At 40.7% G+C, this 16,542-nt stretch overlaps 3 protein-coding genes across 6 annotated transcripts in view; 1 reads left to right on the top strand and 2 right to left on the bottom strand.

The window, feature by feature from the left end:
- Positions 1 to 451: 451 nt before the first annotated feature.
- The window catches only part of LOC138138983 (ketimine reductase mu-crystallin), a 116,601-nt gene continuing 100,510 nt past the window's right edge, over positions 452 to 16,542 (bottom strand). For 2 of the 3 annotated variants that reach the window (XM_069059136.1, XM_069059137.1), the window contains exons 2-6: positions 1,556 to 1,882; positions 1,333 to 1,500; positions 1,083 to 1,281; positions 627 to 836; positions 452 to 559 (exon numbers count right to left, since the gene is read on the bottom strand). In XM_069059136.1, the coding sequence (XP_068915237.1) occupies positions 498 to 559; positions 627 to 836; positions 1,083 to 1,281; positions 1,333 to 1,500; positions 1,556 to 1,882 (966 nt within the window). In that variant the 3' untranslated portion in view covers positions 452 to 497. Of the gene's footprint in view, positions 560 to 626; positions 837 to 1,082; positions 1,282 to 1,332; positions 1,501 to 1,555; positions 1,883 to 2,086; positions 5,716 to 16,542 lie in introns of those variants that run through there. The other variant, XM_069059138.1, reaches the window with a different exon arrangement.
- Positions 8,750 to 13,792, top strand: SMC6 (Structural maintenance of chromosomes 6). Of its 2 annotated transcripts, none has more exons than XM_069059132.1 (15): positions 8,750 to 9,162; positions 9,452 to 9,574; positions 9,627 to 9,978; positions 10,029 to 10,524; positions 10,577 to 10,780; positions 10,947 to 11,140; positions 11,192 to 11,517; positions 11,644 to 11,954; positions 12,011 to 12,227; positions 12,278 to 12,448; positions 12,498 to 12,685; positions 12,932 to 13,211; positions 13,261 to 13,455; positions 13,503 to 13,630; positions 13,681 to 13,792. In XM_069059132.1, the coding sequence occupies exons 1-15, from the start codon at positions 9,145 to 9,147 to the stop codon at positions 13,715 to 13,717; spliced, it is 3,240 nt and encodes a 1,079-aa protein (XP_068915233.1). In that variant the 5' UTR covers positions 8,750 to 9,144; the 3' UTR covers positions 13,718 to 13,792. The 2 variants fall into 2 exon arrangements, with proteins under 2 accessions (XP_068915233.1, XP_068915234.1); XM_069059133.1 differs by having other exon boundaries at positions 8,751 to 9,162; positions 9,298 to 9,574.
- Positions 13,780 to 16,211, bottom strand: LOC138138986 (DNA repair protein RAD51 homolog 3-like). Its single transcript, XM_069059141.1, has 4 exons — positions 15,451 to 16,211; positions 15,260 to 15,390; positions 15,069 to 15,197; positions 13,780 to 15,021 (listed from the first exon to the last, which is right to left on the bottom strand). Exons 1-4 carry the CDS (start codon positions 15,842 to 15,844, stop codon positions 14,830 to 14,832), a joined length of 846 nt encoding a protein of 281 aa, XP_068915242.1. The 5' UTR covers positions 15,845 to 16,211; the 3' UTR covers positions 13,780 to 14,829.

Here is a 16,542-nt window from a genome sequence, read left to right on the forward strand (position 1 = left end):
CTCGACAAAACAGTGGCGTCGCCGATGGGATCAGTTCTTGGAATTCGATTTATTGAACAATCTCTGGGGGAACCAAATAGAGGGGTTAACGTGTTACACATGTTCCACCTGTCAAGTTTGGCACTTATGATTGAATCAAACTGCGAGGCAATCAACGAAGCGACATTATCCTGTTTCGCAGCAAACCTTGTCTTTTGTCATTGATGAGATAAAATAAATTCCCCGAAATTGAATTTTCATGAATGGAAAATTGCGAGGGCCCAAGTGCTTTTAATTCCATTCGACGTAAGTGGGTAGTAACGAGAGCTCGGCTGAATTCTGAAATGGGTTTATGCGTCACGCGTCCAGGATTACATTTAACAACGTTTCGCCCTCATAAATAATTAAATAATTTGTACGGTTGCTAAGGCAAAATCCCACGTAAATACCCGAGAAAAAATTCAATTCGCTGTCCAATTAAAGCTTTTAATTTATTTCGAAAAACACGATTTTCCACCCTAAGCAGTCTTGTAGAGGTCGTAAACGAGCCTGGCCATGGCGCAATCTTCCACCGCCATCCCTGCAACAAACCGACTTGCCACAAAAACTCGACGCAATTTATCTCTTCGAGAACGAGTATTTATTACCTAGGCTTTGAAAGACTGTAATTCGATTACTGGGAGGGGGAGACAGATCGCCGGCTATGAGACTTCCGATCTCCCCCTTGAACTCGACCCCCAGCTCTTTCAGACCGGCCAGTTCCACCTCGGCTCCCGTACGGTGGTCCACGTACACCTCGCCTCCCAGATAAATCGACTCGGACAGCTCGCTGTGATGAGTTAGACCGGCCCCAACAGCTGCAACAACTCCATTAAACTCCGACGACTTCATAGCAGGCCGTACATATCACGGATATGCGCCTCGAGCAACGAAACTTTTTCGAATTTCATTTACGAAACGATTCCGAGTTATAGCCCCGACTCGTAAAAGCCGTCTTAAACTTCTCGGCGCAAATAACTCGGACCCCGTCTTGCACTTTTATTGCTCGACTCTATTAAATCGTCCTCACTTGTAAAACTACCAAAGGGAAGAGCAAACCTCACCGTTGACGTGAGCCCCCTCTTTGAGCCACTCGAGCTGCACGATCGCTTCTTTGGCGAAGGTTGCGGTGACGATCACGTCGGCGCCCTCGACGCACTCTCTATTACACCCGAAACATTTGAACTCTTGACTGTCTGAAGACTGATTCAGTTCGGAAACCAACCGCTCGGCTCTTGGTCTGTTGCGGTTCCAGATGCGTACCTGTCTGGGAAAAAACTGTCAAAGAGAGCAGACGCAACGAGCGTTGCGTGCCTCTTTGAACTTGAAAAAGTGCTGAAACGCTATCGCGTGGATGCGTCCTTGAGCGCCAGCGCCTAAAATCGCCAAAATCTCGAATTTTCTCGAAGGTTTGAGGTGTTTGGTGGCGACAGCGGATGCCGCCGCTGTGCGCCACTGAGTGATCTCCGTCCCGGAAATCACCTGAAACTGTCTGGTGCAACTGGTGTTCCCCAAGGGTCTTCGCTTAAATACTCACAGCTTTTAAGACTCCGGTAGCGTCGTCGAAGAGCATAATGTGGGCGTTTATCGTCGGCAGAGGTTTCTCTAGATTGGCATTGTTTGGGGCCACCGTTACCAATTTGCAACCCAGCGCCCCAAAACTGCCGTTATCCAAATACCCCGGCATCGTTAGCAACAACGAATCTGTCCGAGAACTTTTAGTGAAAGTGCGAGCACTCTGAACAGCGCGCTTTTTACAAACGCTCTCCATCGCCGTTTCCATCGCTCGAAATGTGGCGTTCCAGTTCAGCAAACGCTTCACCGTTTCCTCTCCCAAATACAGCACTTCACTCATTTTCGCCAACTGAAAAACACCCACACGTCCGGCTGGATGAAAAACAACCAACACTGTTACGTAAGCACAACTTGTGATAATTTGTCTCTAGCGAAATGGATGGTTGCAGATACACAACTGATTAGTAGGAATTTAGAGTAAAATATAGCACGTGTGGAGTATTGTATTGACACGTGATCCAAACCGTGACACCTAATTGACCCTTAGGCTCACCTGGACAGACGTTTTCTGCACGTAATGAGTACGTTTGATAAAGTCTAAGATTGTTACGGATGAAACTGGAAATTTGGGTCAAGATAACGGACAGATTCATGATGCCGAGGTCGCACGAAATGACGTTCTGTTGAGAAATGGCCAGTGTCAGCAAGCAAAGATAAAACCTAAAACCATGTAGATCCACTACGTTGTTTGCAAGAGCAGTTGGGGTTGCCACAGTGAGGGTGGTTACATTATTTTTAAAATGACCTTCACAGCGACAATATTTACTGCGCCCACAATTTTATAAGTGTTAGTTTAATATCTCTGGTTTAATATACTCCGTACGGTGATAGATTGCACGTTTTTAAATTCTAGTTCCAAAACATAAAGCAGTGAAAAATACTAAACTCTCCATCTCAATTGTTTCACGTTATGTAGAAAACCGTTGTATCCCTGCAGATTAATTCCCGCCAAACCGGTGTCTGTGTCTGTCTTCTGTCAAAAAACGTGCAATCTATCAGAGGACGGAGTTTACCAAGATAGTCGTTCAAATCAGAGACAATCTCAGGAGTAGTATATGCAACCAACAATACACGAAAACTTCAAAGAATGAAATTATAAAATTAAACTGGTGCATTCAGCGATGAGTTAATTTACACATTCTCGACACGATCCTTCAGTCCTTTTGCTGTCTGCTTATTATTGTCTTTTAAACATTTCTATCATCTTTAATACGATACGAAATGCGGAATTTTTGTTTCAACGTTATTTCTCACTGGCCGGTTCCTTAACCACTTCCAGCTGCCTGTTACACAGCGTGGTCAACAACAATTGAGTCTGTTGGCAATAAAACAATTGAAAAATATTGGTCCCTTCTTGTCTCGTAATTGGCACTGAGCGGATGTTTTAACTTGACAACCACATTAAAAAAAAATAGGTTATCGGGCCTATTCTGTAACTCGTCTGTTAATTTTAACCATCTGCTAATAAATTAATTTTTAACAACCGGTTATCTACAAATAACCAAAATTCTATTCTGTAAGACAAATTACAGCGTGATCAACAATGACTGAGTCTGTTGACAATGAAACAATTGAAAATACTGGTGATTTTTGTCTAGTAATTGGCACTGACCACGCACTGACCGGATTTTTTAACTTGAGATGACATTAAAAACATTCTTGGTAATGCAGGTTATGTTTATACTATTACAAAAATTAACCTTCGTTGGTAAATTTTAAATTTGCCAAATTTCATTGTTACCAACAGACTCAGTCATTCTTGATCACTCCGTATTAACGGGTAGGTTAAAAAGCATTATTTTAGCGGCTAGATTATTTTGAAGAATGAAGTCAGGCACGGAAGCGTACAAATACGTACGGCAACGTCGCAAATCACTGTCAGCTGGAGGAACAACAGTCATAATTATTTGCAAAATTATACCTAACCTCAACTAATAGTTGCAGACTACATTGCTATGGACACAGACTACTCAAAAACGTGAAATTGAAATTAAAAATCGACCGGTTTTTGTTCTTTTTTCAAAACTCAACAGTCAACAGTTTATGATTTATGGAATTGTTGCATTACTTTTGCCCCTCACTGTATAAATGAAAGTAATTGGTAATTGGTACCACTTTTACGACAACCCCTAATAAGCGGCAAGGAATCAAAAGGTCGTTTTAAATATCGATAGATGCACTTTAAGTATCAACTCAAATATGTTACAGCTCGCCCATTGTAGCGTGAGCTGTGAGGGATGCGCAAAGTTGAATAAAAAGGTCAGATAAAGAGGTCCTGGAAGCGGCAAAGAAATGCCACAAAATTAGTGAAGGGGCTGTAAGACCACTGCACATCCGGTTCTTACAGCTCAAGCTACAATGAGAAAGCTGTACAGGGTGATTCATCTTTTACCGCCGGGGGCAAAATTACCCTTAAGATTTGAGAAAAATTTATGGAATTGACAGATTTGATTTGTCGAAAAATTTACTTACGAGTACATTTGTCGCCTTCATTCCAGTTCATGCACCAAAAGAATATTCATTGCGAACGCCATTATAATTTGGGACCGTTTTGACGTAAGTTAATTTTTAACGGCTGGGAATGACCACCCGCTAAAAATTAGCAATTTGAGTTAAATTTTAACAAGTTTTGGTTAAAATTTTAGCTTAGAGAATAGCGCAATGGGTTAAAATATTTTAACCGTTGTTTTAACGTTTAACTTTTAACCAAGTGTCTTACAGAATAGGCCTGTATGTCAGTTATAAGGGTTAATAAACGATTAGCCCAAATAGGCGTAAAAACTGAATGTAAAAGGTATGGTTGCCGCTCCATATAAAAAACATCAAATTGATGTGAATAAGTAAGTACACAGTACACACCACACACCGTTCACATAAAGGAGTTAAATTGGGTGCGATTTGGAGCCTTTAAGGGGCTCCTTGAACAAAAAAACGTTATACAGTCGCGAGCAATAAATTTTGGTCGTCAAGGTCATTCTTTGACGCAATCGAAAATGCTCCATTGTAAAACTGTCGTAAATATCATAACCTATCATCATGTTGTATGACATTTGACATTAACTGTCATGTTTTTTTCATTTTTTTTTTACCTTTGTTGACATATGACTATGATTTTCTGGCCTTTTTGTGCCTTTATTTGGTTTAAAAATATTGAAAAAATGCTGTTGCAAATGACAACTGTTTTTTGCAACTTGACTCAGCTATATGCTACGTTGTGACAATGAAATTTGGCAAATTTGAAATTTAGCATCAAAGGTTCATTTTTGTGATAGCATAAACATAACCGGCATAACCAAAAATGTTTTTGATGTCGTTTCAAGTTAAAAAATTCAGCGAGTGCGAATTACGAGACAAAAAACACCAGTATTTTTCAATTGTTTCATTGCCAACAGACTCAGTCATTGTTGATCACGTTGTATTACAAAAATCATGGCCTCCTAGATCGAAAGAGACTCTTGACTGTCTGAAGACTGATTCAGTTCGGAAACCAACCACCCGGCTCTTGCTCTGTTGCCATTCCAGATGCGTACTATCGTGTCAAAAATAAATTACTCCGTAGGATTTAGGTATATTCGTTACTAGGGTGCCATAAATTTGGTAAGGTTGGAGGCTATGTGGTTTTTGGGGACAAACAAAAGATATCGTAACCATATCAAAAATTTAAGGCAGCGAATTCTTTGTAACAGTTGCAAATGGCTAATTTCTGGCTAAGTGATATACAGGGTTTATCAGAACTGGCGGACCAAAATTATACGGTGAATTCATTATCTTCTGGGAATAATTGGAAAAATGTTGAAAAAAATCTATCTTAAATAGTAATTAGGAAAGAAGCAATTTAAACTGACCAATGCTGTTGTTGATGTTAAGTTACCTATAAATTAGTTTTCCTGCTTTATTTGTAACCACGGATGCATTTCAAATGATGCATTATGCATTGTTGGGCATCTGCATTGTTTGTGCAATGACGGACGTTTTTAGGTTATAAAGGTGTTTTTTTTTAATTTGGCGTCGAAGTAGGCGTTGGAGAGTCGATTGAGATCGCACCACTCGTGTAAAAGCGTAAGATTGAAACAGCTGATCCGTGATCCGTAACTCCGTAACCTGTATAGTGCGTTCACAATCGACACTTCAACGCCTACTTCGACGCCAAATTTAAAAAGGGAGTGGCTACGCGACCGTCGGACGGACGGATAAATTACTTAATACGGCCGTCGGATGGACGGATAAATTAATTAATACGACCGTCGGATGGTCATATTACAGTAGTCGATAATCCGAACTAATTAAGACCGACGGTGGTTCGGATTATCAAATATTACTATGTACTAAACATTAGTGAAAATAGTAAACTGGGTGCCCCAAAATTATTGTAAGACTACGTGTAAAAAGTTCCTTTGTTGCACTCACATCCTTTAAAATATTCCTTCGTACCTCAGTCGTATTTTAAACCCGTTCGTGCAATAAAGGATAACTTTTTACACTTATATCTTAAATAACTATTATGACATTGCAAGTATTTTATTAAATAACATTTTTAATTTACAATGCGAAAATTTCCGATAATAATGCGGAATCTGGAAAAGTGCCCCGAATGCTTGCAGCGTTTCCAAGTTAACTTGACAATTTTCAAAATTTTGCGACTATGAACAGTCAAAGAATTGTCAACTCTATCTTACCTACACAGTTGCACATAAATTGTCGTACATAGTTGCACAATCATTTTGAATCATCCAATACATATATGCTTTTGAGTTCTGGTATTTTTGTATCCCATACTCGTATGTATACATATAATATTTTCACTACTGTTTAGTAGTAATATTTGATAATCCGAACCACCCTCGGTCCTAGTTAGTTCGGATTATCGACGCTCTACTGTAATAGGACCACCCGACGGCCGTTTTATTGTGACAATATAACCATCCGACGGCCGTATTAAGTAATTTATCCGTCCGTCCGACGCTCGCGTAGCCACTCCCATTTAAAAAACACCTGTTAGTATTTTTCAGGTTATAGTATTTCTGCTAGGATGTTCCCTATTGAGAAAACGAACTGCGTACTCCTAAGCAGCAACTGTGGCACTCTCATCACACTGTCCATATAAGACAAGCATATCAAAATATTATGAAGAAGTAAACATTAAGGGTGTTTAATGACTTTTGTAATTGTCAGAAATAATTTATTATGACATAATATTCAATTATTATGTCTTTGCAACAATCAAATTTGTTTCGATTGTTACTAATATAATTTTTTAAGGTAATTTTATATCTAAATGTGATTGGTCAATTAAAAACGTTCCTATTTTAAAATCCAATGAGGATGGATTTTTTCTCGTATCCCACCTCCACCCGGCGGCACGGCAATTTTGCCGGAGTACATACACTATTACGGATAATACTATCAAGTAATAGTGCAGTGCTTATCAACATAATTACCGGCGTCTCGCCTCCGCATTTTGACTTTTTTGTGTTTTATGTTCTGTGTCAATGTTAAGGAATTTCCTCACGATGTGACATGAGTATAATAATATACCTTTTTGAATTTCAACCACCAATGTGTTCTCTAAGTCCAAAATTTTTAAATTTTTAAAAAGAGATTGGGGTACTATTCCTGTTGCTGAAATTATAAATGGTAAAATCGAAATTTTTTCTAAACACCAAAGATTTCTCATAGCAACGGAGAGTTCTAAATATTTATTAATTTTTGTATTATATGTCTGTGTTATATTGTGTGAATTTGGAACAGCTATATCTAAAAGATATGCTTGCTTTTGTTGTTTATTTAAAATAATAATGTCTGGTCTGTTATGCTGAATGTGAATGTCAGTTAAAAATGTCCGATCAAAATATAATTTGTAATTGTCATTTTCTAAACAACTTTCTGGTTTATAAATGTAATGTGGTTGTGTATCCTTTAATAAATTGAATTTAACTGCTAAATTCATGTGTATAATTTTTGCGAATATATCATGACGTTTTTTATATTCGCTTTGAGCCAAAACGGTGCAAGAAGAAATGATATGTTCAATGGTTTCCCCTTCAGTTCCGCAAATCCTACATTTATCAATGATCGATTGTAAACCGCATATGTGTTTTTTTATAATTTCTTGTGTTTATAACACGATCTTGTATTGCAAATATAAAACCCTCAGTCTCAGGATGAATATTTGATTTTTTAAGCCATGCATGAGAAGCTTGAATATTAATTTCTGGCTGTTCTAGCTCTTTAAAATATCTCCCATGTAAAGACTTTTGTTTTATATTTGCTATAGTGTCAGGTATATTTGGCTCAACAATATCTGAAATTATATTATCACTTAAATTTAAAGGTGTGTAACCTTTATCCGCTGAAACCAAAGCATTAAAAAAAGTGTTATCACGAGCTCTATTGAGAAAATAATTTTTTAGTGAAGCAATTTGATTATGTTGTAGAATTTCTAGATTTGAAAAACCCCTACCACCATTTTCGCGTGGTAAATTAAATCTTTCAATAGCAGATTTATTTATTTATTTATTCCCCGAAGATTTCACCGTATTATTTTAGTCCGCCAGTTCTAATAGACCCTGTATAGATGTTCTTTCGTCTCACAATTAATTTTGGTTTCTGGCGGCATATTTACCATTTCCTTGAACTTAATCTCTCAATTCAGAGTAACCAACTTAGGCATTCAAAATTATTTTTGAAAATTCTAGGTACAAACAACATGAAAAACGTTATTTCCTTAAAAGTTCGAATTCTAGAGCGTAATTTATTTTTGACCTATTTTTGATCTAGGAAGCCATGACAAAAATGATGGTAAATTTCAAATTTGCCTGTCAACACCAAAACACTGTCAAAGCTGTCAACCGGAAATGCGTTTAGAATACAGTGATACCAAAATCTTTCAAATTTTCATTGTTACCAACAGATTCAGAGATTTCATTCTTGATGACGCCGTATCTACCGTAACGTAATTTTCGCAATATTTTTAAACCTCAGGATATTAATTTGTGGGTAATTATACAGTTTAGGTCGACAAACTCCGAAATTCCAAAACTCAGTGAATTTAAAACTGGGCTCAATATATACGGGTCCAGCATGAAGCATTGTCTGTTTTTAGGTACTTTAAATATTTAAAATAAATTGTTATTAAACAATATGGTATAAAAAAAAACATCGCTAGCAAAATCCGCGTGAGATTCAATCATTTGCGCATGCGTCAGATTTGTCGACCTAAAGTGTATAATTACCAATTTGTGATAAATAAGTTGACGTTAATATACAATAACCATTCATTTCGTAAGTATTTCTATAATCAAGTGCGGGATATTTGTTCTAACGTTATTTCTCACCGATCGACTCCATAACCACTTCCAACTCCAACACTGTCATCTGTCGTTTACCGGTTGTAACTTGTAACGTAATTTTCGCGCTATTATTAATTCTTTGTGATGTATCCTGAACGAAATTAATTTGTGATGAACAAATAAAGTGTGGATAGCGGTAACGTGTAATAATCATGAGGAAGTTATGTTTGATCTGTGACTGAGTGAACAAGAGCCAAATAAAATGGACGAAAATTCGTTGGTAAGAATATTTTTCGTGATTTATCGGTTGTACTGTAATGTCGCCCTGATTTGGATTTCCCCGCATGTTTGAACCCCACATGTCGACAACATGTCACAAATCGGACCCCCTTGATCCTACAACAAACATTTTTAGAAAAACATTCAACAACATAACCACAAATTCTACTTGCAAGTATCCAAACAAATTATCTATTACAATCGTTATCTCCCATTCACTCGTCGAATTTCAAAGTTATCGCAGTCGCGCGTTTCATCTAAGTAATCGAATTCGCCGAATTGACACTTAGGCTGTAAATTCCACTTCCTCTTGCACAATGAAGCGCAAAAGAAAACCCCTGTCTCAATTGGCGGTGACCAACGAGGCTCCGGTAACGGCGAAAAAGCAACGTTCCAACGTGACCTCTACCCAGGTAAATCCCCGAGTTTCCTCCTTATCAGACGTGAACGTAACTGTTTTTTTAGAGGCGGGCCGGGACGATCAGTCGAATGATATTGAAAAATTTCATGTGTCACTCGCTGCTCGACGTCGACCTGAGCGTCAACATCGACGTCATCATCGGACGGAACGGGAGCGGCAAAAGCGCCATTCTGACGGCGCTGGTCGTGGGGCTGGGGGGCAAGGCGAGTCTCACCAACAGGGGCAACAGCATCAAGGGTTTCGTCAAGGCCGGGAAGAATTCCGGCAGCATTGAGATCCAGCTGCACAACGGGGGCCCCATGGCGTACCGCCCCAAAATCTACGGCTCCAAAATCACAATCGTGCGGAATTTCACCGCCGCCGGTGCCAGCAGCTACAAGATCAGAGCGGAAAATGGTAAACGAATTCGAGCGAGTTTTGCGCTGGAATGACCGAGTGGTTTGCAGGGGAGGTGATAGCGACGCAAGTTCGAGAAGTGCACAACATAACGACCAGTCTGAATATTCAAGTGGACAACCCGATCTGCATCTTGAATCAGGACACTTCGAGGAATTTTTTGAACAGTAACGACCCAAAACACAAGTTCACCTTGTTCATGAAAGCCACCAGGCTGGACTCTTTGGCTGAAGAATACAAGAAGATCGTCCTGAACAAGAAGGAGTCGTTGCGCATCTTCGAGGACAAGCAGACGAATTTCAAGAGGCTGCAACAAGAGATCAAGGACTTGAAAAGGAAGATCGACAATCACAAGTCGATCGTGAGCATCCGCGACAAGATAAAACTGATGCAGATCGAGCTGCTATGGGCCAAGGTGCGAGACGCTGAAGAAGAAGTAAAGAAGGAGGAGGGCAAAGTGAATAATTGGGAAAAGAAGCACGCAAACATACTGCACGAATGCTCCAACAGGGCGGAGAGGATCGAAAACATCAAAAAGAACGTCACGTGAGTAGGGTTGCAGTGCGTTGTGAACGGGGCTTAAGTCGTCATTTTTTAGGGCTCTCAATCAACAAATCGCAGAGTTGAAGGAGACGGTTCAAGTACAGTCGAGGCCTCAACTGGACGTCAAAAGGACGATAGACGAACTCAGAACCAAGTATAACGAAAAAAAGAAAGAAAAACAACTCGTCAGCAACACGATCGAGTCGAAAACAAAAGACGCGAACGCGTTGACGAACGAAATCGAGAACGCCAACGAAAAGTAAGTCGCAATTAGGACTGTACTGGTTTACCAGTTAAAAGGTTTAAACGTGGTTGATGGTCGAGACAGTTAGTTAACCAGGTTGACCAACTTGATCGGTTAAACCGTGCAGTTAATACTCGAAACCACCGCGTGTGGCGTTCCGATCACACCATTTCACTTCCAGCATGACGAGGGTGGAACAAGAGAAGGTGCAACGATTGCGTAACCTGACCAGCATGAACGAGAGGATCAAAGGAATGGAGGACCATTTGCAGACCTGCAGGAACGATCTGTACCAGATCAGCAGCGACGTGGCGCGTCGCGAAGACGAGAAACAATCGATGAGAAGAAACATGAGCCAACTGGACCACCAAATAAGTAATTTCCGGTGCGTTCGCTGTCGACACAAATTCCAATTGTATTTTTCAGACAACGAGACGAGCAGTTTGAAGGCATTGAGGAACGAATCAGGCAACACTTTGTTGTTGTACGGCCGCGACGTACCCAGAGTGAAACAACTGATTGAGCAGAACAAGAGTAAGTTCGCACAGGTGCCCAGAGGGCCGCTGGGACATTACATCAAGCTGAGGGACAAGAAGTGGGCGGTCGCGGTCGAGAGTTATCTGTCGCCCGCGTTGTTGGGGTCCTTCATGGTGGACAACAGGGACGACAACCAGTTGCTAGTGCAGATCATGAACAAGGCGTGGAGCGGCGGGAGGAAGCCGACCATAATCACGTCCAAGTTTTTCCATCAAGTACGTGTCAAATATAGAATTGATACAAAAATAAAATAATAAATTTGGTGGCGTGACAGGATGTTGCTGATTCTCACGCCGCCGGGAGTTTTTGTACGTTTTTGGAATTTATTTGTCGATTTTTAGAAACACAACGTGCATCAGAATCTGGTGAAGGCTCCGCCTGATTGTGTTGGTCTCTACGACGCTCTAGACATAGAAGACCCCGTCGTGGCCAATTGCATCGTGGATCAGGCCGCCATAGAAGGGATCCTGTTGATCCCCAATAATGATCGAGCGATGCAACTCCTGTCCAGTCAGGCGAACGTACCAAAAAATTGCCGCCAAGGAGTTACCATAACCGGTGATAAATATTATCCTGATCCTAACTACAAAACTTACGGGTCAAGATACCACCGGGCGCAGTATTTACAAGTCGATACCAAAGAGCACATAGTGTGAGTATGAGCATGTTGTGTTTGTTGCATTGTTGTTTATGGTGTTGAATTGTCAGTCAACTAGAAAATAATATAAAAGCGTTGAAAGAGAAGAAGGAGAATGCGCAGAATCAGTTTAGCGCATTTTGTGGAGAGATTCGCGAACAGGAAACGAAGAAAGCTCAACTGGAGGAGAAGATTAAGAAGTTGAACACGGCTAGGTCGCAAATAAGGCGTCAGTTGGACGAGTTGAAGGCCACGGCGGAGCCAGAAGTGGCCAATGTTGAATTGCTGGTGAGTAAGAGAAATGAAAGAAACGCCGGAAATTGCACAATTCATTTTAGGAGAGCGAGTTGAAGGAGATTCGTAATACGTTGCGTGAGAAACGTGCGCAGCTCGCCGTCGCAGAAGAAGCCCTGAAAGAAATCAAAAGAGAAATCAACGAAAACGAGGAAAAGTTGCGACAATTGAAAAATTCCAATTCGAGTTTAGAGGATAGGATGACCTCTCTAGAAGTAACGGTCTGTGTGTTGAGTGAATTGTGTTTTATCGGATGATTTTCAGGCTCAAATTCGGGAGGAAACGATACGGCAGAGGGAAATCGCGACTAGCGCCGAGTTCGACAAGCGGAAAGCGAAAGAATTCGAAAATAAGTTGAACCAAGCGAGATCGGAACTGGTGGCGAAACAGACGACTGCACATCAATACACCGAACAAGCGAGCAGCTTGGGCGACCGTCAAGACACGTCGAGGTAACAAAGTTAAAGTTTTGGGGACCGTTGACTGTTGTCAGGTCGCTAACATCGACGATCATTTTAATCTTGGATTAATTTTTAACTATGAAAAACGTGTACGATCTGTTCGAGTTATGCGTGTTGTTTTGTCTTCATTTGTACTCGCCACGATTGTGCAGATTGTTTAACAAGTGTCAGCTGTCAACGTCGCACATCGGTGGCTCTCAAACTTTCCGTCGTCCGTCAAACTTTTAATTTTCCCAGGAAAGTCCCAGACATCGTCGCCGAAATGTCGCAACTGGAAAGATCGGTGAGAAAAATCGAAACCGACACGGAAAGCACCGACGAACTGTTCGACAAGTACCAACACATGCACGACAAATTCACTAAGCTGTCGACGATCATCTCTTGTCTGAAGGACGACATCAAAGAATTAAACGTGGCCATAGACAGACGAACTCGGCATTATAAACTCACCGAAAATTATTTCGTCGCGTTCATAAAACGCTCGTTCAAGAAGATCATGGAAGTGCGCCAATTTCAGGTATTTTGGTCGTAAACGATGACGTCGCGAAGTACATTTGTGCTTTCAGGGTTCGATCGATATCGACATGCAAGAGAGAAAATTGGAGTTGAACGTTATTCCGCAGCACGGGTCGCAGGGTTTGACCACAACTTCAAATCTGTCAGGAGGGGAGCGGTCGTTCTCGACGGTGGCATTTCTTTACTCGCTGTGGCAGTGCATGGAGTTCCCGTTTTACTTTTTGGATGAATTCGACGTTTACATGGTACTTGGCGTTCGAGAGTAATCGCCGCAACTAAATTGTTGTTTTAGGATAAACTGAACAGGACCAAAGTCATAGACATCTTGTTGCATCACGCTGAAAGTCATCCAGATTTACAGTTTGTCTTCTTGACGCCCCAAGATGTTTCTTTTATTAAGAAAAACGTTGCGATTTTGCGGTAATTTCTCAGGTAAAGTGCGAAAAACGTACTAATCCGTGTTTTTGCAGGCTGCAAGATCCTGAAAGAAACCCAACTTTGCCATAAAATATATTACACGTTCAGATTTGTAAAGATACCGCTATATTTTTATACAGAAATAAAACTCGTTCCTTGAAAAAATATATTATTTAAATCACATGTAACAATGGACTTTTTGCTCAGTTTTGAGCAACTCCAACAGTCTCAGGTACCTCAGAACTAGTTTCGTCTTCCTCCCTCTTGTAATCGCTGCAATTGTGGTGAAGCTTCCTCTCATTATTCAATCTGTACTCAAACACGCTACCTTGGCAGTAAATGCAAGACGCGTAAGGCCTGTGCTCGACCATGTCTCCATTGAAGTGTGCCTTCAGGGCTCTGAATGTTGGCGCAAAAAATAACTGGCAAGGTTCGCAATAATAATAGTTTCTCATTTCGTATTCCCTGACCACTTGAGCATCTTGGGCCTCCATAAATCTCGGATGGATCGCATCCAGTTCAGTGTTCGCCTCATTTCTGATGAATTCTTCGGTGATTTCTTTCTTTTCTTCCATGCACAAATTACGCCTCATCACACGTACACTGACTGCACTTACTTTATAAATAAAGTGCTCAATTGATAATCCCGATCCGATACGGTAGTTCTAAATCTGTAAGTGGATCTCCGAATTTTCGCCATACTTTCCTTATGACATGGCCGACAGTGACAAGTCGTTCAGTCTAGCGGACAATCGGTCTCTAGTAAAACCTCTAACGTAACACTTTCAAGTCCTATCAAGAATTTCGACTTGATAATCCAGTTCGTTACGTGAACTTACTATTTTTTGATTTGGCGACCAGTATTGCACTTCCAAAGTTGAAACAAAATTTCTAGTTGCCATTCGAACGACTGATCGTCCAATTGACATAAAGACCCAGAATCAACGTTAACATTGATACGGCGGCAGATTCAAAATCGATATAGTTGTAAAGTATGGATCGTGCGATGGGTTTTTCGCTCGCAGACAAATTTAAAATAGTGTCTTGCGTACAACTACTCTTGTTTTCGCAATTTCCCAATTCCACGTTCCACTTTGTAAATAATTCGAAAATTTAATTTCATTTCCCCTGTCTAGACACATGAAATTAAATATGAAAGTAGGGTTTCTGTGACTACCGGGGAAAATGAAAACGGCATCTTTTTAAAATTTAAAACACATTCCAGTCTGGCATCCATTCACCGCGCTTTTCACAATTCTAGCATTGAAGGTGTCGCCTTCCCTAGATAATAACATTCTTGTATTGACAATATGATAAAATCCGTCCGAGAATGCGGACGGATTGTACACAACGCCCCCTGTTACTCTAGTTGTTAAATCGTTCGTTACCACGATCTGAAACAAATATTTTATGACATAAACACTTAAAAAAATTAATTTACCGCGAATTTATATCGGTTCGCTAAGATTCGAAGATTTTGGAAAATTGTGTAAATCAAACTAGTTCTCTCTTGAACGTTAGTTTGTTGTTTCAACGGCCAGGATATGCTATCGATTATCAGCAACCTAATCTGTGGACAATTCATTGCTTAATTAAAAAAAAAAAGAAATGTTCACTCTAGATATTTCTTACACAATTACCATCAGATAACCAGTTTTCCAGAAAACTAACACTTGCAAGTAACTCAACAACATCCATAGCCTCAATACACTGAATCTTCTTCATTATAGGTTCTGCATCACCCACAAATTTCTCTGCTGTTTCTAAATATCATTACCCAATAACACAAACTGATCAAAATTCAAAACTGACAAGACACTCACCTTTGACCCTTTCTGGGCTGAAACTCCTATTTGTACAAATAAACACCACCTCACCACTCACACCCACTGACAAATGAAAACAAACCTGCGTCTTTCCGCTGCCTGGAAAGCCTGTCAACTCTGTAACCGCACCGGCAACCACCTCGTCCCTCAGTAAATCATCCAATTCGGGAATAAACGTCGTGACAGATTTCCAGTTCAACTCTTCGCGACACAATTCCAGGGCGGTTTTCAATTTTGGCGCCGTCGTCACCGAAGGCCAACAACAAATGTTCACTTTCGCTTGTGCCGCCTCAAAATTTTCTTTGACGTCGTCGCAAAGGCAGAAACCCTCTTTCTCGAGCTTGTTCACAACGCTCTGCGGCAAATTCAACGATGACACGGGCCTGTTCATGTTGTGATTCGCCCCCGAAAACTTTGAGGTTATGTGCACCGATAACTGTCAGAACGCCGGCTTGGGTCAAGGTAATGCGATGCGAGAGGTTGGACCGCTCGCGTCAGGTTACACCGAGGTGTGCTGACGTCACAAGCGTGTTATCAGACACTCATTGTCAGTGACACATGATCTTGTGATTTGTCGCATCATAACAACAATTAAACTAATTAAGGGCGAAATCGACGGTGGAAAAGCGGCAACACCACGATTACTCGTGTAAAACAAACGTAATAAAATTATTTCAGCTGATTAAACTACATTTTTATTGCACACATAACTTAATTGCTTATTGCACGTTTAACTTGGCTCATTTCATTATAATTCACTGGTAAATCTCTTGGGGCACAGGTTCGGGCAGCTCGTCGATGATCGGGGGTTCTTCGCACGCTCCGAACTTGACGATGGTTAGTGATTTCTGCTCGTCGAGAGACCTTGACTTCCGTTGACACAGAAATTCGCACTTATTTCCATAAGATTTTCCATTCGAGGCACAGACAGGCGCGTATATCCTGGGACAGACGCACGGAATCTCTCTTTCGCCGTTCGTGTGATCCAACAGAGTTAGCACCGCCGCCACGACCAACAAAAAGCACAGCGTAGTTTTCATTGTTATGGATTTTTTCAGAACGTTCCAGTTGGAAAGCAGCAACAATAAC

Source organism: Tenebrio molitor, chromosome 9 (assembly GCF_963966145.1).
Source record: "Tenebrio molitor chromosome 9, icTenMoli1.1, whole genome shotgun sequence".
Taxonomy (NCBI): Eukaryota; Metazoa; Arthropoda; class Insecta; order Coleoptera; family Tenebrionidae; genus Tenebrio; species Tenebrio molitor.

Excerpts from the sequence above, each read along its gene's own strand:
- SMC6 (XM_069059132.1), top strand. Across the intron at positions 10,781-10,946 it reads ATCGAGAACGCCAACGAAAA|CATGACGAGGGTGGAACAAG; the intron begins GTAAGTCGCAAT and ends TTTCACTTCCAG. Across the intron at positions 13,212-13,260 it reads TGGAAGTGCGCCAATTTCAG|GGTTCGATCGATATCGACAT; the intron begins GTATTTTGGTCG and ends TTGTGCTTTCAG.
- LOC138138986 (XM_069059141.1), bottom strand. The coding sequence starts at position 15,844 with ATGAACAGGCCCGTGTCATCGTTGAATTTGCCGCAGAGCGTTGTGAAC. Across the intron at positions 15,391-15,450 it reads CAGCCCAGAAAGGGTCAAAG|AAACAGCAGAGAAATTTGTG; the intron begins GTGAGTGTCTTG and ends AATGATATTTAG. Across the intron at positions 15,198-15,259 it reads GGTTATCTGATGGTAATTGT|ATTAGGTTGCTGATAATCGA; the intron begins GTAAGAAATATC and ends AATTGTCCACAG.